The sequence below is a fragment of the Heptranchias perlo genome, chromosome 9, assembly GCF_035084215.1.
Source record: "Heptranchias perlo isolate sHepPer1 chromosome 9, sHepPer1.hap1, whole genome shotgun sequence".
NCBI lineage: Eukaryota > Metazoa > Chordata > Chondrichthyes > Hexanchiformes > Hexanchidae > Heptranchias > Heptranchias perlo.
Window position 1 is genome coordinate 36,213,881 of NC_090333.1, and position 22,275 is coordinate 36,236,155.

A 22,275-nucleotide genomic window follows, 5' to 3' on the forward strand; every position below is an offset into this window, starting at 1 on the left:
GATTAAATAATTCTCAGATTTATACATAGAAGTTACAACACAGAAACAGGCTATTCAAGCATAGTAAATTTGACATTAATGGCATTAAGTGGCTCCGACAATCCATCATGCAACCACAACTTGACCATCACAGTGGAGGCAAAGGCAGCTTGTATCCTCTGAAGAGCTCAGTGCTCCAAACTTTCTTGTTTTTTCAACGCTTGCTCTCTCAGGTTTCAGAGCTGGTGGATATAGGAACAGAGTGTGTCTCAATCAAGCCAGTTCCCCATCAATAATGTAATTTTCCTGACAGCAAGATTATTAGGATTACAAAAAAAATCCTTCTCAGAGCCCATCCAATAAGTACACTGGAACTTTTTTTTTCCTACTGTGCTTTGAGTTGTAGTACAACCTACTTGTAGTGAGAACCACAAGCAGGTATACAAATTGGGCATTGAATCAAATGCCATTTCTACATTTCAAAATTGAGCAACACATCCACTTCCGATAAAAGATCATTAACCTGAAATTTAACGCAGAGAAATGCGAAGTGATACATTTTGGTAGGAAGAACGATGAGAGGCTATATAAACTAGAGGGCACAACTCTAAATGGGGTACAGCAACAGAGAGATCTGGGGGTATATGTGCACGAATCGTTGAAGGTGGCAGGGCAAGTTGAGAAAGTAGTTAAAAAAGCATACAGAATCATGGGCTTTATAAATAGAGGCATAGAGTACAAAAGTATGAAAGTCATGATGAACCTTTATAAAACACTGGTTCGGCCACAACTGGAGTATTGTGTCCAGTTCTGGGCACCGCACTTCAGGAAAGATATAAAGGCCTTAGAAAGGGTGCAGAAGAGATTTACTAAACTAATTCCAGGGATGAGGACTTTAGTTACGTGGATAGACTAGAGAAGCTGGGGTTGTTCTCCTTGGAACAGAGACAGTTGCGAGGAGATTTGATAGAGGTATTCAAAATCATGAAGGGTCTAGACAGAGTGGATAGAGAGAAACTGTTCTCATTGACAGAGGGATCAAGGATCAGAGGACATAGATTTAAGGCGATTGGCAAAAGAACCAAAGGTGACTTAAGGAAAAAAAATTTTACACAGCGAGTGGTTAGGATCTGGAATGCACTGTCCGAGGGGGTGGTGGAGGCAGATTCAATCATGGCCTTTAAAAGGGAACTGGATAAGTACTTGAAAGGAAAAAATTTGCAGGGCTACGGGGAGAGCGCAGGAGAATGGGACTAGCTGGATTGCTCTTACATAGACCCGGCGCGGACTCGATGGGCCGAACGACCTCCTTCCGTGCTGTAGACTTTCTTTGATTCTATGATTCTATGAAACGTTAACTCTGTTTCTCTCTCCACAGATGCTGCCTGACCTGCGTTGTTTGTGTTTTTATTACAATGCATCCTCTTGTTCGCTACAAGTGAACACTGAAAGCAGATTCTACTGTACTTTTTTGTTGCATGGTGTGCTTTTAAATGTTTTTAGTTTAAAAAGGAGCTACATTCTCGGTGCTGTGGGTGAGAATGAAGCACGACTAAGTCCTGTTGACATTTTTACTTTAAATGTGCCTGATTTTTATTCCAGGTTTCCTTTAGTCAACAGAAATTATGGGGAAAAAGTACTGAAAATGCTGGAAATCTCAAACAAAAACAGAAAATGCAGAAACTCAGCAAATCAGGCAGCATCTGTTTTTGTTTGAGATAAAGAATTGACCACATTTGATTTCTTGGAGGCAGTGGGGGATCAGAGAGCGCACCTCTCAGAGACGGTAAGGAATAGGACTGCCAACTCTGGTTGGATGTATTCCTGGAGATTTCCTCACAAGGCCTTCTGCCTCCAACCGCCCTACCCAAACAGCCTTTTATCCCATATCCAGTATTTTTATTACTATTAAAGAAAATGAAAAAAACAATTGTTTTTAATGCTGCTATGATTTTTCTCCTGGATTGCTTGCAGCATTGTCCAGGAGATTAATCTTTAATTCCTGGAGACATCAGGGCAATTCTGGAGGGTCGGCAACCCTAGTGGAGTACCATTCCTGGGGGCACTCGGGAAATTTCCTGATACCCAGTCCATCCCTGCCAGTGAGCAAAAATGTTTCTTTTAGGCAAACGGTGAATGAAGACATCAAACTACAGGGCTCAACCTTTAGTAGGTAAATGCAATAACATTTACAAACTGCAAAGTGTCACATGATCAAACCTCCAGGAATATGACCAACTAGAGTTGGCAACCCTACATCTAGATAAGAGTGGTAGAGACATAACCAGTTCTTTACCCAAACACACGGAACAGCCATGGGGACCAAATTCGCACCCCAATACACCAACATTTTCATGCACAAGTTCGAGCAGGACTTCTTCACTGCACAAGACCTCCAACCAACACTATACACCAGATACATCGACGACATTTTCTTTCTATGGACCCACGGCAAGGAATCACTAAAGAGACTACACGATAACATCAACAAGTTCCATCCCACCATCAAGCTCACCATGGACTACTCCTCAGAATCAGTTTCTTTCTTGGACACACGAATCTCCATCAAAGACGGGCACCTCAGCACCTCACTCTACCGCAAGCCCACGGACAACCTCACGATGCTCCACTTTTCCAGCTTCCACCCTAACCACGTCAAAGAGGCCATCCCCTATGGACAGGCCCTGCGAATACACAGGGTCTGCTCAGACGAGGAGGAACGCGATGGACACCTACAGACGCTGAAAGACGCCCTAGTAAGAACGGGATATGACGCTCGACTCATCGATCGACAGTTCCGACGGGCCACAGCAAAAAATCGCATAGACCTCCTCAGGAGACTAACACGGGACGCAACCAACAGAGTACCCTTTGTCGTCCAGTACTTCCCCGGAGCGGAGAAACTACGCCATGTTCTCCGCAGCCTTCAACATGTCATCAATGAGGACAAACACCTCGCTATGGCCATCCCCACACCTCCACTACTCGCCTTTAAACAGCCACCCAACCTCAAACAGACCATCGTTCGCTGCAAATTACCTAGCTTTCAAGAGAACAGCGTCCACGACACCACACAACCCTGCCACGGTAACCTCTGCAAGACATGCCAGATCATCGACACAGATACCACCATCACACGAGAGGACACCACCCACCAGGTGCATGGTTCATACTCCTGTGACTCGGCCAACGTTGTCTACCTCATACGTTGCAGGAAAGGATGCCCCAGAGCATGGTACATTGGCGAGACCATGCAGACGCTGCGACAACGGATGAACGGACACCGCGCAACAATCGCCAAACAGGAGGGTTCCCTCCCAGTCGGGGAACACTTCAGCAGTCATGGACATTCATCCACCGACCTTCGGGTAAGCATACTCCAAGGCGGCCTTCGAGACACACGACAACGCAAAATCGTCGAGCAGAAATTGATAGCCAAGTTCCGCACCCATGAGGACGGCCTCAACCGGGATCTTGGGTTCATGTCACGCTGCACGTTACCCCACCAGCGAACAAATGTTATCTGTTTTTAATATAACGGGTCAGTTGCTGTCTTTTCTATGTTTCTACCTCTCTATCTCTGTTTTTTTTTGTTTGTTGTTTTTTTTGGTGATTTGTATATTCTGTGAGACCTGGCAGGTAACACCTGTCTGTCTGCACACTGATTGCCTTGGCAACGGGCAGTTGAAAAAACTGTCTGTACTCACCAAGCATTGTTCTGTGAATTATAAATGCGATTTCATCTCGAGGATTTCATTTTCACATCGTTCACCTGACCAAGGGGGAAGCCTCCGAAAGCTTGTGAATTTAAAATAAAATTGCTGGACTATAACTTGGTGTTGTAAAATTGTTTACAATTGTCAACCCCAGTCCATCACCGGCATCTCCACATCATTTAACCCTATCAGCATATCCTTCTATTCCATTCTCCCCATGTGTTTATCCAACTTCCCCTTAAATGCAATGATGCTATGCAGATGAATTAAGACGGGCTGAATGGCTTTCCTTGTCTGCAGTTGTCCTGTGAGTTTGAGGGTAGGTGCAGGCAGGTTCTCTGTAATCTGCCAGGCCTCTTCCTCCACCATTACTCCTGTCGCCTTGGCAACAGCCCGGGCCTTGCGCACCGCGATATTGTACCCGGCCGGACAGCTGGAAGCAGCGACTTATTGCGACGCCCTAAATATTAAATTGAGGCTGGACCAGGGTTTGTATTCGGGAGAGAGATCGCTTCTTGAGGAGATACATTTTTTAAAATATATGAAAATAAAGTATCTTTGTACCATTTATTTAAACACCCATTTTAGTTGGTTTTCCACGTATTTTCTCCTGGGAAGCAGCGATAATAATCTCCTGCACTACTTAGGTCAATAAATAAATAACATGGAGTATATGAATGAGCGAGTGGCGCGGCCGATGCTAGGAACCACTCCGGCGGCTGGCTGTTGAGTCCGGACCGGAGGGGGTGGACACCGAGTAACCGTTTCCGCTCACGTTGTCTCCGTGCTGGAGGGTGGCGGCGGAATGGGTCGGGAGTCGGAGTCTGTCTCCATGTCGGACTCCGAGGGGTCGGACCTGTCCGACTCAGAGGTGAGTGGGGGTTTTCTTTATTTGAAGTTCGGGTTCCCGCTCAATGTAATCCCGGGGGCGGGGGTTCGAGTCGCTGCGAGCGGCAGACACGGGCCTGGTCATACTCGGGGGGGGAACCGAGCTCAGTGTCCGGCCTGCAGTTACTCGCCCTTTAAAGGCAGCCCGTTTCTCAAAGGGGGCACGAGGAGTAAATTACTTGTGAATGGAAACTCTTGGCCATCTCACAGTGATGGGCGAGAGTTTTCCTATAATTTAAATTGGTTCAGGACCCCTATTCTCTGAAATTCATAAGGTTCTTTCTTCTTTACAAATTACATGTGTGGGAGGGGGAGGAGGGTTATTTTTGTGTGCTGATGTAAGTCAGTTCTACATGTTTAAGAACTGGTCCAAATCTTGTGCTAATAACACGCATTCTCTGGGTCACCCGTTTGCATTATTCACAGCCCGAGGTGGCGATTTGGACACGAGGCAAATGTGCTTGTAGGAGTTCAATATTGTCTCCAAGTAGAATTTAAAGCCTGATTGATACCAGGCATATCACGCATGAGAGGTGCTCAGTGCCCACCCTGCAGACAGAGATGACCTCACATTTGCAGATGATTAATACTTGTAGAGGTTCCTAATCCCAAAGGAAGCTGGGTCAGCAGACCCAATGGCATCAGTGTAGAATTGCTTGACTTGCTGGATTGTTGGATGGCTCTTTCTAGAAGCACCCAATCACATATAGGAAATAGTAGGCCATACGGCCCCTCGAGCCTGCTGCACCATTCAATAAGATCATGGCTGATCTTCTACCTCAACTCCACTTTCCAGTCCTATCCCCATATTCCATTATTCCCTTAGTGTCCAAAAATCTGTCGATCTCAGTCTTGAATATGTCATGCTTTCAGTGGTATTGCATGAAAGGAGGTGCAACAGGGTGATCACCAGCCACTACAGCTTGATTGATCACATGTGCCAAGATGCCAGCAAGTACATTTTCAGGCATTGTTACGTCTATCTAGCAGAAGCTGCAAAATTTTCTTCCTGGCATCCAAGTCAGCAAAGTGACAGCCGATGGCACAGGCCTGCACCTAGGACAGCTCATACAACATAGGGCTGTCACAGCCAGTGACCGTTCCAGTCAACTGCTAACTCAAGCTTGCCCCTCTTTCCTTCCAGGCATACTGTAATAAAGACATATGGGTATGATGCCATGGAGTAGCACAAAGCATAGTCAGCAACCAAAAGGAACAGGCTTCTGGGCTTGCCTGTGCATCTTGGGCTTTTTCCCTGTTCCTTATTTGGCCAAAATTAGTGTGTTTTTAAAAAAAAAACACAGCAATTTGTGGCAAGGGAGTGTGTTGGGACATGGCATTATGTGTTTTGGCCCCTTTTTTTCTTGCACTGTTCTATCCAGTAAACCAGCATACGTGGGCATTACTGACACAAAGATTGGTCCTGTGAAATCCTGACTACAGTGCAATTGTGTGCTTCTACATTTGGGCCTGATGCTTGTTAAATAGGTTTGGAGATTGATGGTTTTGCAGCAAACCTTCACTTTTGTGCTTTAGGCATAATGATTGTGCACTTATGTCATTCAAACTGCCTGTGCACTTGTGTCTCAAAGCAAAAGAGAGGGTAAGAAACACAATTGTAGCAAACTTACAAACGTTAATAACTGCACTGACCAAATACATTGTTGTAAATTGATCAAACTATTGATGATAAACCAAAAGTTTAGATACTAGATTTTGAGTATATTGTACACCTGTTTTATTTTCTGGACTGTACAGTTATTGAATTTTTTTAAAGCTGTATTTATACACAGTATAACAGCAAAAAGAAACATCCAAGTAGTGGCATAGGACAAATAGGCTATATCAATAACTTCAAACAGCCCATAGTAAGGTGCCATTTGGCATTGCAGAAATGTTATTATAATCTTCATAGCTACAATAGTACTTACAAAGTATCTTGCTGGTTATTCTGTGAAAGAATGTTTGAGACCTAAACTCATAAATCACTTGAAAGAAGTTACTTCAAGTTGTTTTTTTTATTCGTTCATGGGACCTGGGTGTCGCTGGCAAGGCCAGCATTTATTGCCCTTAAGAAGATGGTGGTGAGCTGCTGCCTTGAACCGTTGCAGTCCGTGTGGTGAAAGCTCTCCCACAGTGCTGTTAGATAGGGAGTTTCAGGATTTTGACCCAGCAACGATGAAGGAATGGCGATACATTTCCAAGTCAGGATGGTGTGTGACTTGGAGGGGAACGTGCAGGTGGTGTTTCCATCTGCCTGCTGCTCTTGGCCTTCTAGGTGGTAGAGGTAACTGGTTTGGGAGGTGCTGTTGGTGAGTTGCTGCAGTGCATCCTGTGGATGGTACACACTGCAGCCACGGTGCGTGGTGGTGAAGGGAGTGAATGTTTAGGGTGGTGGATGGGATGCCAATCAAGGGGGCTGCTTTGTCCTGGATGGTGTCAAGCTTCTTGAGTGTTGGAGCTGCACTCATCCAGGCAAGTGGAGAGTATTCCATCACACTCCTGACTTGTGCCTTGTAGATGATGGAAAGGCTTTGGGGAGTCAGGAGGTGAGTCACTCGCTGCAGAATACCTAGCCTCTGACCTGCTCTTGTAGCCACAGTATTTATATGGCTGGTTCAGTTAAGTTTCGGTCAATGGTGATCCCCGGGATGTTGATGATGGGGGATTCGGTGATGGTAATGCCTTTGAATGTCATGGGGAGGTGGTTAGACTCTCTTGTTGGAGATGGTCATTGCCTGGCACTTGTCAGGCGCGAATGTTACTTGCCACTTATCAGCCCAATCCTGGATGTTGTCCAGGTCTTGCTGCATGCAGGCACAGACTGCTTCATTATCTGAGGGGTTGCGAATGGAACTGAACACCGTGCAATCATCACCATTTCTGACCTTATGATGGAGGGAAGGTCATTGATGAAGCAGCTGAAGATGGTTAGGCCTAGGATACTGCCCTGAGGAACTCCTGCAGCAATGTCCTGGGGCTGAGATGATTGGCCTCCAACAACCACTACCATCTTCCTTTGTGCTAGGTATGACTCCAGCCACTGGAGAGATTTCCCCATGATTCCCATTGACTTCAATTTTACTAGAGCTCCTTGGTGCCACTCTTGGTCATCAAGGCAGTCACTCTCACCTCACCTCTGGAATTCAGCTCTTTTGTCCATATTTGGACCAAGGCTGTAATGAGGTCTGGAGCCGAGTGGTCCTGGTGGAACCCAAACTGAGCATCGATGCGCAGGTTATTGGTGAGTAAGTGCAGCTTGATAGCACTGTCGACGACACCTTCCGTCACTTTGCTGATGATTGAGAGTAGACTGGGGCGGTAATTGGCCGTATTGGATTTGTCCTGCTTTTTGTGGACATGACATACCTGGGCAATTTTCCATATTGTCGGATAGATGCCAGTGTTGTAGCTCTACTGGAACAGTTTAGCTAGAGGCGTGGCTAGTTCTGGAGCAGTCTTCAGCACGACAGCCGAGATGTTGTCAGGGCCCATAGCCTTTGTTGTATCCAGTGCACTCAGCCTTATCTTAATATCACGTGGAGTGAATCGAATTGTCTGAAGGCTGGCTTCTGTGATGGTGGGGATATCGGGAGGAGGCCGAGATGGATCATCCACTCGGCACTTCTGGCTGAAGATGGTTACAAACGCTTTAGCCTTATCTTTTGCACTCACGTGCTGGACTCCGCCATCATTGAGGATGGGGTTGTTTACACAGCCTCCTCCTCCCATTAGTTGTTTAATTGTCCACCACCATTCACGACTGGATGTGGCAGGACTGCAGAGCTTCGATCTGATCTGTTGGTTGTGGAATTGCTTAGCTCTGTCTATAGCATGTTGCTTCCGCTGTTTAGCATTCATTTAGTCCTGTGTTGTAGCTTCACCAGGTTGGCATCTCATTTTTAGGTACGCCTGGTGCTGCTCCTGGCATGCTCTTCTACACTCTTCATTAATCCAGGGTTGATCCCCTGGCTTGTTGGTAATGGTAGAGTGAGGAATATGCCGGGCCATGAGGTTACAGATTGTGTTGGAATGCAATTCTGCTGCTGCTGGTGGCCCACACCGCCTCGTGGATGCCCAGTTTTGAGCTGCTAGATCTGTCCTGAATCTATCCCATTTAGCACAGTGGTAGTGCCACACAACACTGTGTGTCCTCGGTGTGAAGATGGGACTTCGTCTCCACGAGGACTGTGCGATGGTCACTCCTACCAATACTATCATGTATTCTTGTCTCTTTAGACTGTTGTAAAAATGAACTTCAGTAATGCTTTAATTAATAAAACTTAAGTATCCATCACAAAAACTCTACAGTACTTGTTCAAAAATGAATCCATAACTTTTGTGTTAGCTCCTATGATGGATCAATTTTTTTAAAAAGTATCACAACACTTTGGACTTATGTATCTGGGATACCTATGATAATTGCTAGAACTTCGAGTGAATCGTTTTCGAGTTTGCATTGAGAGGCAACATTCAAAACCCAATTTCAGCCGGTGGGGATTTCTTTGGTGATGATGCCATGGCATCAGTATAAGTGAGCAAAATAGTTTAATTGTTTTACTTTATTCCCTAGGAGGAACAATCAAATATGGCATTGCTCCATTTTCAAATAGTTTAAATTTTGCCTAGTACCATAGAAAATGCTTTTCTTGCAAACCTTTTGAGTTTCTGGGTATGTTCACTAAAGTAAATCAGATGCAAAATAAAGAAGGCCAGAAATTTAAAAACCATTAACCTTTGTTATTCAGTCAGTGCCCACACTCTACTGGGGTTTTGGTCTAACTTCCCACATCTCAGCAGTGAAGTTTGATTGACAGACATCTGATAAAAAGCACTCTGGTTTTCACCTAACTGGTAACGTTAAATGTTAATTTTATTACAGCTTCAAGACGCATATTCAAAGGGATTGCTCAAACCTGGTTTGAACGTAGTGGAGGAGGCAAAGAAACAATGTGTCAACAATGTGGTGAGGTTTCCTTTTAATTCTTTATTTCTTTTACATTAATCTCCTAATTTTTCACAGCACGGGGTGCTCTGTATGCACAGTGGTGACTGAAGGTGCTTTCCTAATGCAGCAGAGATTTAGCACAACTAATGGTGCGAAACTGATTCAGTCAATTATAACCAACAATGCTTGAAAGTCCATTAGAATTAGACAAATGCATGATACAAGTTTTAACATGGGAGCTTCTGAAACAATAATCCAATCTTAATAGCTTTTTTTAAAACAATTCTTTGAAACAGCTGCATGAATGTGCATTTTGTTTATTTCCTTGCTACAAATTTAATTGAGCAAGTCCAAAAGAACTGAGGTGAGTTTATTCTGTATTATTGTAACTAGGTTTTGGGGTATTGCCTAAATATTCTGCTGAAAACAGCAGACAGAATAGCCAAGCATAGTCCCCATAGTTGGTGTGGATTGCACTCATTATCCCACTGAAGCTGATTGATTTTGCAGCAGTTTTTTTTTCAAAAAATATACTTTATTCATAAAATTTGCAGCAGTACATACAATACAGTTGTCATATCACTTTCCAAACGTACACAATACAGATTATACAATTTGCAGGTTACGTCAAGTACAGTTCAATGAACACATTGGACATAATTACAGTTCATGACACTCTAGGGTGTCTCATTGCATCATACTCAACACAGATTATTGCTTACAGATTCATTTCAGATTCATTACAGGTACATTACAGCAATTTGAATTTTACATTCTGCCCGAGGGGGTTTTTCCCTGATTGCAGCCCCTCGGTTTACAATGGCGGGAAGGCTCTAAACGGTTGCCTTTCCCCACAGGGCCTTTGCAGCGGCCGCACCCAGCCTCAGTGCATCCCTCAGCACGTAGTCCTGGACCTTGGAATGTGCCAGTCTGCAACACTCGGTCGAGGACAGCTCCTTGTGCTGGAAGACCAGCAAGTTTCGGGCAGACCAAAGGGCGTCTTTCACCGAGTTGATGGTCTTCCAGCAGCAGCTGATGTCCGTCTCAGTGTGCGTCCCCGGGAACAGCCCGTAGAGCACAGAAACCTGTGTTACGGAACTGCTCGGGACGAACCTGGACAGATACCACTGCATCTCTCTCCAGACCTTCTTTGCAAAGGCAGTTAACGTGTTTACACTCAGCCGGTGCAACTAACTTGCAGAAAAAGTATTGGGAAAGCTAGCACCTGGGGAGACCATTTCATCCTTTTCAGAAAAGTGAAACTTTTGTAAACACTTTTCTCATCTCCTCCTTCAACCCCTTCCCAACTTCCTAAGTGGAAACCAATGGCTATTTATTGCATGCTTGCTCCTCAATAGTGCCAAGCTGTTTCAATGGTAACGGAATATAATAGTTTCCAACAATCCACAGACCAGTCCACAGAAAGGAGTGATTTGCTTAGCTTCCAGCTACTGACTTTAATGGCGTTTACACAGTCACAGTTAATTTGGTATAGTTGTTACAAAACTGAATTGGATGCTGCCATGTAGTACCTGGAGAACACTGCTGCTTTGACTGCTGTGGTGACTATACTTTGGTTTGAAATCTTAGAGCCGTTACTTTCTATATGAAAGTGGTTAATGTGTCCCTGAAATATGGATGTGATTTATATATATTTATTTTTTTTAAATCTTCAGGTGGGCTTGAAACAATGCTTAGAAGACTTCAAGAAAGACATGGAGTGGGTGGAGAGGCTGGACATGACTAATGGCCCAGCTGCAGACATCATAGCAAAGGCCGAAGGGAAATCTGCAGGACAAGAACATTCAGATATTGACCCAGATGATGACTTTCAGCGTGAAATGTACTTGTAAGTATACGGGTTAACAGTTAACTTCAAGCTGTTGGGGATATATATGTATCTGTAAGAAGTTTTTCTATGGAGCGTTTAAAAGAAATACTCAGGGCTAAAAATAATTAAAGTTGGGTGATCTCGCTTTTTTAGCTAAAATTACTTTTTCATTGAAACTGTTATTAACCAGAAAGTTTTCACACTTTGCAGTAGCATCCTTATTTCGTCAAGATGGTCTCCTTTCTCCATTCTGCCTCGTCCCATAGAGATTTACAGCATGCAAATTGTGATTCTTTAAGATCCATGTGTTGCCCATATCAGCACAAAATACTTCTTGCTGAAGGACAGTGTAATGGAATTGCACTTGCATTGTATCGTGCTGAATTTCTGGCACTACGTGGCAAAGTGACAGAAATACAAGTGTGCACTGTACATTGTGTATTTTTTACTATCAAAATTTGATTTTTTAATTGAAATTTTCATTGTTTACACATACACATTTTTGTGGAGCCATTGTCCATTTTGAAATGCATGCTGCACTATGCTTTTGGGAGTGGGAACAGTACACTGATATATTGCTTTTTTGGCATTACTGCAGCCATCACTTGGAGCAGTGCACTTTTGAAAGCTGAGGCTATTTGTTTGGACTTGGTCTTGGTCCTCTGTGTTCCGTTTATCTAGGTGGGGTGGACACGGGGGTTCTGTTTAGCTAATGTTTCTATTGGGGTGACTGACCTTGCTCGAAGAAGTTTACTGTTCTTGCCCTTTATCCAGATTATTTTCAAGAAGTTCTGCATAGCACTGCAATGTGGTGTGGAAGTCAAAAAAAGAATAAGTTTGGTGCCAGAAGTATTCTAATATATTGTGGGTTTAAAAGGTTAGAGATTATAAACAGAAAAAAAAATGGCAGGAAAACATGTAGCAATGAAATGGAAGTAAATTAAGATGTCATTGGAAGTAACAGGAGAAAAAGGTTTTAAACTAAGGCTAAATCAAAAGCAAAATACTGTGGATGCTGGAAATCTGAAATAAAAACAAAATGCTGGAGAAGTTCAGCAAGTCAGGCAGCATCTGAGGAGAAAGAAACAGTTAACAAAGAAGACCTTTTGTCAGAACTGGAAGATGCTAAGAGTTAGTTTTTAAACAAGTACAGAGCCTGGGAAAGTAGGGGAGGAAAGAACAAAAGGTAAGGGTCGAGGGCACGAGTAATTAAATAACAAAAGGGATGATGGTACAAGGCAAGGAAGGTGGTAACAGGACAGGTTAAGAAACAAAAGATTGATCAGGAGTAGTTGTAAATGGCAGCAGCAGAACCATTACCATTAAACTAAGGCTAATTGTATACAAAAAGGACTGGTGTAAATTCTGTCCCCATGGTTTCTGATTACCTCCAAGTTCCAGTTAATTTTGAAAATAATTAATTTAGAGTTAAATTCCAAGAATTAAAATTGTGCAGTTTTACATTTTATGACTTGAGATGAATTAATTCTTTTGCACCCATTTCAAAGTAAATATTCTCCCACTTTCAGTACTGTAGCTTCTGCCAAACTGAAATTGTACAGATATTAGCAGATTACAAAGTCCTTATATTTTCTCTAATAATTTCATTTCACTTCACTTCACTTCTTGCTTAGCTATCGCCAGGCACAGGCAACCGCATTGGATGCATTGCCTCGACTACAGCGACTGAAAATTGCAACAAAGAGACCAGGTGACTACTTTGCAGAGATGGCCAAGTCAGACCAGCAAATGCAGAAGGTGAGTAGTTACCTGTCTATCTTTACATTTGGAGAGATTTAGCTGCATCCACAGTGTGTATATTGTGTTCTTGGCTCAGTTGGTAATTGTCTCACCGCTGAATCCAAAAGTTGTTTGAAGCTCCACTCCAGGTCTTGAGCACTTCAGTATGTTGACACTTCATTGCAGTAGTGAATTGCCAGAGGTGTTATCCTTCCAATGAAATGTTAAATGTAAGGAATCTTACAACACCAGGTTATAGTCCAACAGTTTTATTTGAAAATCACAAGCTTTCAGAGGCTTTCTCCTTCGTCACTCACCTGACTAAGGAGAAAGCCTGTGATTTTCAAATAAAACTGTTGGACTATAACCTGGTGTTGTAAGATTCCTTACATTTGTCCACCCCAGTCCATCACCGGCATCTCCACATCAATGAAATGTTAAGCAGAGATCCTGCCTGTCTGGACGGTGGTTCATATCGATGTTAAAGATTCCATAGAACTACTTAAAGAAGAATACGGAGTTCTCCCGGTGTCTTAGCCAACATTCCTCCCTAAAACAACACCACTAAAAGAAATTAACTGGTTATTCAGCTCATTGGTATTTGGGCCACATTTGCCTACATACCACTGAGTGCACGTTCAAGCAATTCTTGTATGAAGCACTTTGGGATGTTTCTGATAGTTGTAATTAGGTAAATACAGTTTCTTTTTTTGCTTTTGTTAGATTCGAGAAAAACTGATATCGAAACAGATCTCCATGGAAAAGTCTGAAAAAGCTAAACAGCTCCGAGCATTACGAAAATATGGCAAGAAGGTATTTGCTTTTTTTTTGTATGTGTGTGACTCTTCCTGCTTAATTGTTGTATGATTATCATCTTCAAGAGGATGTTAATTCAATGCCCCCTGCCTTATCATGGGAAAGCTAGTGGGTGCAGTTACTTGAATTGCTCTAGGAATATTGTAAATGAAAGTTCCTTGGTTTTGTAAATGTTTTATTTCTGCCAGTTGATAAAATTCAGCTACCTCTGCAAAATATTTTTGAGGTCTTGCGAGAGTTGACAATGGTGTGTAATTTGAAGCCAGAAGTTTTCAGTGCACAGAGTTGATTGATGACTATCCCTTGTCTAAGATGCTGTGGTAATGCAAAAGCTTCAAAAATAGTGTTAGAATGCAGTTTTGCTCAGACAGTAAGTTTATGATCTTAACTGCATTCACGATGCTGAGCAGAGGGTAAATGTTAAAGTTGGGGAAAACTGGAGGGATAATTACTCTTATCAAATATCCAGCAACTGGATTTAGAGCAGCATTGATCAAAGCATAGGAGCTGGTTGCCCATTCTAGTTAGTAGTGGCTAGGTACTACAAGGCACAAGGTGACCCAAAGTGGGGGAAAGAAGTGAAATGCTGTTTGTAACATGCCTAAATGTGACCATACTAACATTTGACAAATTGAATAATTAGGAGATGTAGTTGTTAGATCTGATGATGAGGATATTCAGAGGTCCTTATTCCAACTGAATATTTTGGGGGTGGGGTGGTCATGTGTTGCACCTATCTGGCTAGACATGCTTTGTCTCAACTTTCACACTCTACTTATTAATCACTTTGATTTTATTTCAGACTGAAACTATTTGTGGTTACTATGTTTAGGGAACAATATTTTTTTCTACAGGCTAGTTAAAGAAGAGTAGTGCCAAGCTGCCAGATTGTAAGGCAGCCAGCTTGACAAAATACCTCCTGAGAGCCACAATGACTTTCCGGATGAGCTGAGTCAGTCCTTCAGCTCTAAACTGGAGAAATTTAATGAGTCTTTCTTCAAAATCGGAATATATTAGACATGTCAGTTTGTAATATGCAGTGCACTATTATGTTACACATAGGAGTACTAAGATGCAAAGTGTCTTGTGACTACAATATAATAACTCATAAAACTCAATGCAGTTGTTGGATGGATAAAGGCCAGGCAAACATGCTGTTCCTAGCTTGCAAAATATCTCCATGTACTATTTTCTTTACCATGAAAATAGCTATTAGTAATTTATTGAACAACAGCATTTTTGTAGTTATCTATATGAAGGACCGGCTACTTGTTTCAGCATAGTTTTCTACAAACGCATCAAAAACATTATTCTGTTGTATTCCAATGTGTTCTAAAATCTGCATGCTGACTTTCTATTGTCATAACTGCTCAGTTGTTTCTTACAGGTGGAAGGCACAATAGGTCAGAGCACTGTCTTTTCATCTCTGGTTCATGGATTTGAATCCACCCTTTATAGTTCTGTTTCATGGAATGGTACCTAAAGCACATATCAAGAAATATATTTATAGAGAGGACATTTTATCTGGTTCTTTGTTAACATAGCAGCGAGAAAAATTATTTGATATCTAAGGTCTGTGTGTGTAAAAGTAAAATATACACTTTTTTTCTATTTCCCTGGCCCTTTTTCACCCCAATTTTTCCTTACTCTCCCAGCAACAGTTAGAGCCTTTGTGATAATGTCCCATGGAGTCCAGCAGCCCTCAAGTACCCGGTCTCTGTCATTTCTTCATATATGAGCCTAGACAGTCAGTGTTGGCCTGCTTTTCAACTACAGAAAGTATCAGAATGGAGCCTGATGCTGTCCTCTCTAACATCCACAAAAATGTACTTTCCAGTAGGGGGTCACTGAATAGGAATCAGGAGTGGAGTTCCTGGTTGTGCTTTGTTTCCTCCCCTCCCTGGTACAGGAATGTTGAGCAGCATACTTGTAGTTACAATGTTGATGGAAGCTCTTTTCATATTTACATTATTAACAGTTCTTTTTACATCCATGCTTTACTTTTCTGATAGAACAAGTAACAACGATCATGGATTATTCATGAAAGCATCTTTATTTGTTGCAGACATGTGTTTATTTAGCAGATAATGTTATAAGCAGGGGTTGGGAGGGGAGTGAAAAAACAGAGGGAAAAGAGGTATGCTGTGGTATTTTGATATCTAAACAAAATACCAGGGAAGGCACCAATAAAAAGTTGTGAACAGCAATCTTGAAGCAACTATACGTGTACAAGATATTGCTGAAGATGCTGTAGAAACCATCTCTTGATAGAAACAAGTAGTTTCTACACAATTAGAAGCTGCATCCAGCATTAAAGAAACCCTCCATGTGGTGGGTTTGCAATATAAATGCAGCATCAGCATTCTGGTCCATATTTTAACCTCCAGCAGAAGTTTGTTCATTCTTGATTTAGTTTTGTAAGTGAAGAAAATTTGACGTTGGCCGATAAACATTCAGCTTCAAAATTCAAGCTCAGCTGAAATAATTTTTCATATATACTTAAGTTACAAAAAAAAACAACAGGCTCTTGAAGTGTAAGCATTGCAAAGGTCATTTTACTTTTCAAACTAGGAATGTTTCTGCCGAGGTGATTTGCAACTTGTCAATAAATACTATACTTTTGGCCATAGGTTCAAGTGGAAGTTATACAGAAGCGACAAAAAGAAAAGAAAGCCATGTTGACAGCAGTGAAAAAGTACCAGAAAGGTTTGTTTTCTGATTTTGTACCTACATGTCACAAGATTTGGAGATTTAATTGCAATTTTAACCCTGTTTCACCAGAACCCAAGCGGTTGGAATGAACCTGATATAAGTATAGGTGTTTTTGTTTTACTGTCTGCTCACTATTACGGCTGAATGAGCTTTTGATTCTGCATTCTTTGATCTTCAGGACTTTCTGACAAACTGGATTTCCTTGAGGGTGATAAAGCTTCTTCAAAAGCAAAGAAAGAAACTGGTGGAGGATTAGCGGCTGGAACTGTACAACAGAAGAAAGGGTAAGAGATTATATTGGTGAGAAAAGTGCACTCTCAGTCATTGTGTTTCCCTATTACCAGGTAGACTTGGGGAGAAAAGCCTGGCAGGTAACTTTTTACTATATGTCTGGAGTCAGTTCACATAATGCCATTAAACACAGTTTTAAAAAGATTGAAGCATGACAATCAAAGTCAGCAATACAAGAAGAAAGAAAAGTGTATATTGCACCCCCAGGGACCATGAGACCTTGTATAACAGCGTATGACTTATGTAGCAGAACTTGGAGTTTTTTTTAATTAATATAAATAACATCTGGACTAGACTGGTGCAGCATATGTAAAGTATTCTTGTGTGCCAATTAGTAGCCAGTTCAAGGTTACTTTTCATAGGAGGCCTAGGACCAGGTTACATGCTTGTCCTGTAGGAAAGGTGTTTCTACACAATGACTTAAATACAGGATGAACCTTCAGTAAAGAAAACTAAATCCAGGCGCCCACAGGTTGTACTCCAGGTAGTATCAGAACCTTTATGCATCTGTATAAATTAGTCCTGGACTTGTAGAGGTGAGCGTTTAAGTAGCCCATAACTGCATAAAACTATAGGACCTGTTAAATTGGTTATTGACAGAAAATTTTTATTTTTTAACCCAGAATAAATGCAAAGAGGAAATACAAAAATGAGAGGTTTGGTTTTGGAGGAAAAAAGAGAGGCTTAAAATGGAACACCAAAGACAGTCACAATGATGTCTCCAGCTTCAGATCAAAAGTTGCACATTCCAAAAACAACAGTTTTGGAAAAGGAGGAAAGAAAAATGCAAATGTGAGTATATTTTCTATTAATGCTACAGTTCCTGAAATGAGGTGTTGATTGTTAGGAGAACAGTATCCTGTTAATAGCAATGTAGCCAGTTTGTTGTGAATGTTGTATGTGTGTGTTTACATGCATACTCCCAATGAACTTTAAAATTCATTTTGTCTATGCTGGCTCTTTGCTAGAGCAATCTAAAGCTAATCCCACTGCCCTGCGTTCTCCCCATAGTCCATACCTTCCTCTGCTTCAAATATTTATCTACTATGCAATGAATTGATTTCAGTACAGCGACAGTCAAAATCTGACGTGAAATTCTAGAACAGGGATTTTGGGCAGTTCCTTCATCCTCAATCTGAAAAGTGTCATTCAAATAGAGAAAAAATTAAAACTGTTTTGGGAATGGGGGCTGACTTTCCTTTTCTAGTCTTCCTGCTCTTATCAGATATCAATGCTTCTGCGTGAATATCCTCATCCAATGCATGTCAAATTGTGAACCTAGGGGAACAGAACTGGAAGTTTCATCCATTCCCACTATGTAACACTCCACGTTAGTGCTAAGTGTTAGCGCACTTGGAACAGATTTTAAATGGAATACAAATCTTATTGATAACATTCATAGTTGTAAGCTGAAGAATTCATTTGAAGTATTTGGGTTCTATGCTTAGACAATTTTTAATTAAATCTATTGAGGAAAACTGACTTTTAAGCTCTTCCAATGACTCTTTACCAATGTTGCCAAGACCAGTTTCTTTTGCAGTCAGGACCTTTAACAGCTAGGCGTTCCATCGTGTGTTTGTTACAGTGCTGCAGTGACTTGCATTTTTTTATTTAAAGAATTTTTTAAAAATCCTACTGGGAAATACTGTAGGTATATACAATAGCAACAGTTTTTTTAAAAACTTTTTATTATGGATCCCTGATTTAGTTAGCAAGCATACCATAAACATGTTGCTGATTCATATAGATGAAGAAGGTTCATGGTTCATTATCAAATACCTTTTGAAGAAGTACCACATAATAGACTTGTTAGCAAAATTAAAGCCTATGAGATTAAAGAGACAGTGGCAGTGTGGATACATAATTGGCTACGGGACAGAAAGCAGAGAGTAGTGGTGACCGGTTGTTTTTTAGACTGTAGGGGAGTATACAGTGGTGTTCCCCAGGGACCACTGTTCTTTTTGATATAAATTAATGACCTGGACTTGGGTATAGAGGGTATAATTTGAAAGTTTACCGATGGCACTAAAATCGAATGTAGTAAACAATGTGGAGGATAGTAACAGATTTCAGGAGGACGTAGACAGACTGGTCAAATGGGCAGACACGTGGCACTGGATTGGGGGTAATATTCTGGCATGGGTGGAGGATTGGTTATCTAACAGGAAGCAGAGAGTTGGGATAAATGGTTCATTCTCGGACTGGCAACCAGTGGTGTTCCGCAGGGGTCGGTGCTGGGTCCCCAACTCTTTACAATCTATATTAACAATTTGGAGGAGGGGACTGAGTGTAACGTATCAAAGTTTGCAGATGATACAAAGATGGGAGGGAAAGTGGAGAGTGAGGAGGACATAAAAAACCTACAAGGGGATATAGACAGGCTGGGTGAGTGGGCGGAGATTTGGCAGATGCAATACAATATTGGAAAATGTGAGGTTATGCACTTTGGCAGGAAAAATCAGAGAGCAAGTTATTATCTTAAAGGTGAGCAACTGGAAAGTATTGCAGTACAAAGGGATCTTGGGGTCCTAGTGCAAGAAGATCAAAAAGTTAGTATGCAGGTGCAGCAGGTGATCAAGAAGGAAAACGGAATGTTGGCTTTTATTGCTCGGGGGATAGAATATATAAACAGGGAGGTATTGCTGCAGTTATATAAGGTATTGGTGAGACCGCACCTGGAATACTGCATACAGTTTTGGTCTCCATACTTAAGAAAAGACATACTTGCTCTCGAGGCTGTACAAAGAAGGTTCACTCGGTTAATCCCGGGGATGAGGGGGCGGACATATGAGGAGAGGTTGAGTAGATTGGGACTCTACTCATTGGAGTTCAGAAGAATGAGAGGTGATCTTATTGAAACATATAAGATTGTGAAGGGGCTTGATCGGGTGGATGCGGTAAGGATGTTCCCAAAGATGGGTGAAACTAGAACTAGGGGGCATAATCTTAGAATAAGGGGCTGCTCTTTCAAAACTGAGATGAGGAGAAACTTCTTCCCTCAGAGGGTAGTAGGTCTGTGGAATTTGCTGCCCCGGGAAGCTGTGGAAGCTATATCATTAAATAAATTTAAAACAGAAATAGACAGTTTCTTAGAAGTAAAGGGAATTAGGGGTCACGGGGAGCGGGCAGGAAATTGGACATGAATTTAGATTTGAGGTTAGGATCAGATCAGCCATGATCTTATTGAATGGCGGAGCAGGCTCGAGGGGCCGATTGGCCTACTCCTGCTCCTATTTCTTATGTTCCTAGATGAAATTTAATGCAGAGAACTGTGAAGTGATACATTTTGGTAAGAAGAATGACGAGAGGCCATATAAACTAAATGGTACGATTTTAAAGGGGGTGCAGAAACAGAGACCTTGGGATGAACATACACAAATCTTTGAAGGGGGCAGGACATGTTGAGAAGGCTGTTAAAAAAGCATATGGGATCCTCGGCTTTATAAACAGAGGCATAGAGTACAAAAGCAAGGAAGTTATGCTAAACCTGTGTAAAACACTGGTTAGGTCTCCGCTTGAGGATTGCATTCAGTTCTGGGCACCACACTTTAGGAAGGATGTCAAGGCCTTGGAGGGGGTACAGAGGAGGTTTATCAGGATGGTACCAGGATGAGGGACTTCAGTTATGTGGAGAAACTGGGGGGGTTCTCCTTTTTAGAACAGAGAAGGTTAAGGGGAGATTTGATAGAGGTGTTCAAAATCATGAACTGTATTGATTGAATAAAAAGGAGAAACTGTTTCCAGTGGCAGAAGGGTCATTAACCAGAGGACACAGTTTTTAGGTGATCGAGAAAGGAGCAGGAGATGACATGAGGAAACATTTTTTATACAGCGTGTTGTAATGATCTGAAATGCACTGTTTGAAAGGGTGGTGGCAGCAGATTCAATAGTAACTTTCAATGGGGAATTGGATAGATACTTGAAGGGAAAAAATTTACAGGGCTATGGGGAATGTGCAGGGATAATTGGATAGTTCTTTCAAAGAGCCAGCACTGGCATGTTGAGCAAAATGGCCTCCTCCTCTGCTGTGCCTACTATGATGATTTCCTACTTTGTGTTGAATCAACCAATCTCAATGAGGTCTGAATGATTGCTTTTCAATGACTCTGCACAGTTGCCTGATGAGGATAGGATTGGGCTGAGTTATGATGCCCCTATGATGAAATGATCTGCCAACTCCATGTCTGGGGTTGCACATGAAGGTCCCTTGTGGGGAGGGTGGGGTACCAGAAGAATGTTGGCACCATGGAACCAAACTGAAGCTCCAGTTTTACTGTCTTTAGTGGAAGAGCAGAGAAATCAGAAGAAAAATTATTTAGTGAAGCTACTTACTGTATGTCCTCTTCACTTTGAAGCTTCTGGCTTTTGGAGTAGCTTTTGTTCCTTCCAATTACTTTTTTTCATTTTTTTTCTCTTGGGAGGGAAGAGAAGAATGCATAAAACTTGCTCTTTTAAAATGTGAATTAGTTTGTAATACGTCTTTTTTTCATTTGCAGAAGCGACCTGGCAAAAGAAATAGACAGAAGATGAAAAACAAGGCACGATAATGAACTGAAAATACAGAAATGGATTGTACTATCCTGTTTCCCACAGTGTGGGGTTTAATGAACTTGGTTTTGCTTTTTACATGGGGAAACTGAATGTCACCTCAAGAAGAAAAATACCTGCTTTTGATAAGAGTTTACATTATTGATTGAAGCTTGTTTGATTTGGATGGTATCAATGTCTGGAAATTGACTTATTAAATGTGGTCAGAAATGTTTTTGTAAATCACTTAAGAAATTACTGTTATAAAAAATAATGGTTTCTACCTATGACCTTCCTTTAACAGTGGACAGATTGCACCATTTAGTTACTTATCACTAGGTATCTTGTCTTAAAATAACTTCTAAACTTCAGTGTATGGAAGACCAGTGACTTGTTGGTATCTGATCCAACGATAAGCATGTACATTTGTAGTAGCCACGTGACTGTTAATGCGAAAGTAAATCCCAATATCTCCTTTTCCATCTTCTGGTCTGAATGTTTACGTAATGTAACATTTACTTTGGATGCAGTTCAGAAAAATGTGGTTGAGCATCAGACTCTCATTCAGAAGATTTTAGTCTCAATTGTTCGAACTATTCAGCTTTTGCAATCTGCTGCAAGGGAATTATGATTAAATCTCTCCCACCCTCACTAAGCACGGTCATGGTGCAGGATTCATGGTGGCCACAGGGAAGTCTATAACTGACCAAGAACAGCATGAGGATAGCAACTGAGTAAGAGTAACAACCTAGCCAAATCATCCTATTAGTAATTCTCCTGGAGCTAACTCCCTCTGGGCAATTCTTTGCAAAGACTCCAGTGAAAGT

The 22,275-nt window shown here is 41.8% G+C and overlaps 1 protein-coding gene across 1 annotated transcript; it reads left to right on the forward strand.

Annotated features, from left to right (window-relative positions):
• The first annotated feature begins 4,439 nt into the window (after positions 1 to 4,439).
• ebna1bp2 (EBNA1 binding protein 2) lies at positions 4,440 to 21,928 on the forward strand. The gene is made up of 9 exons (XM_067990175.1): positions 4,440 to 4,566; positions 9,466 to 9,549; positions 11,208 to 11,380; positions 12,997 to 13,120; positions 13,826 to 13,915; positions 16,549 to 16,624; positions 16,809 to 16,914; positions 17,545 to 17,713; positions 21,418 to 21,928. The coding sequence occupies exons 1-9, from the start codon at positions 4,501 to 4,503 to the stop codon at positions 21,466 to 21,468; spliced, it is 939 nt and encodes a 312-aa protein (XP_067846276.1). The 5' UTR covers positions 4,440 to 4,500; the 3' UTR covers positions 21,469 to 21,928.
• Positions 21,929 to 22,275: the final 347 nt, after the last annotated feature.

Bases quoted from the DNA above. Each gene is read 5' to 3' on its own strand.
- ebna1bp2 (XM_067990175.1), top strand. From the start codon at position 4,501: ATGGGTCGGGAGTCGGAGTCTGTCTCCATGTCGGACTCCGAGGGGTCG. The intron at 11,381-12,996 runs GTAAGTATACGG...CTTCTTGCTTAG, and splicing joins TTTCAGCGTGAAATGTACTT to CTATCGCCAGGCACAGGCAA. The intron at 17,714-21,417 runs GTGAGTATATTT...TTTCATTTGCAG, and splicing joins GAGGAAAGAAAAATGCAAAT to AAGCGACCTGGCAAAAGAAA.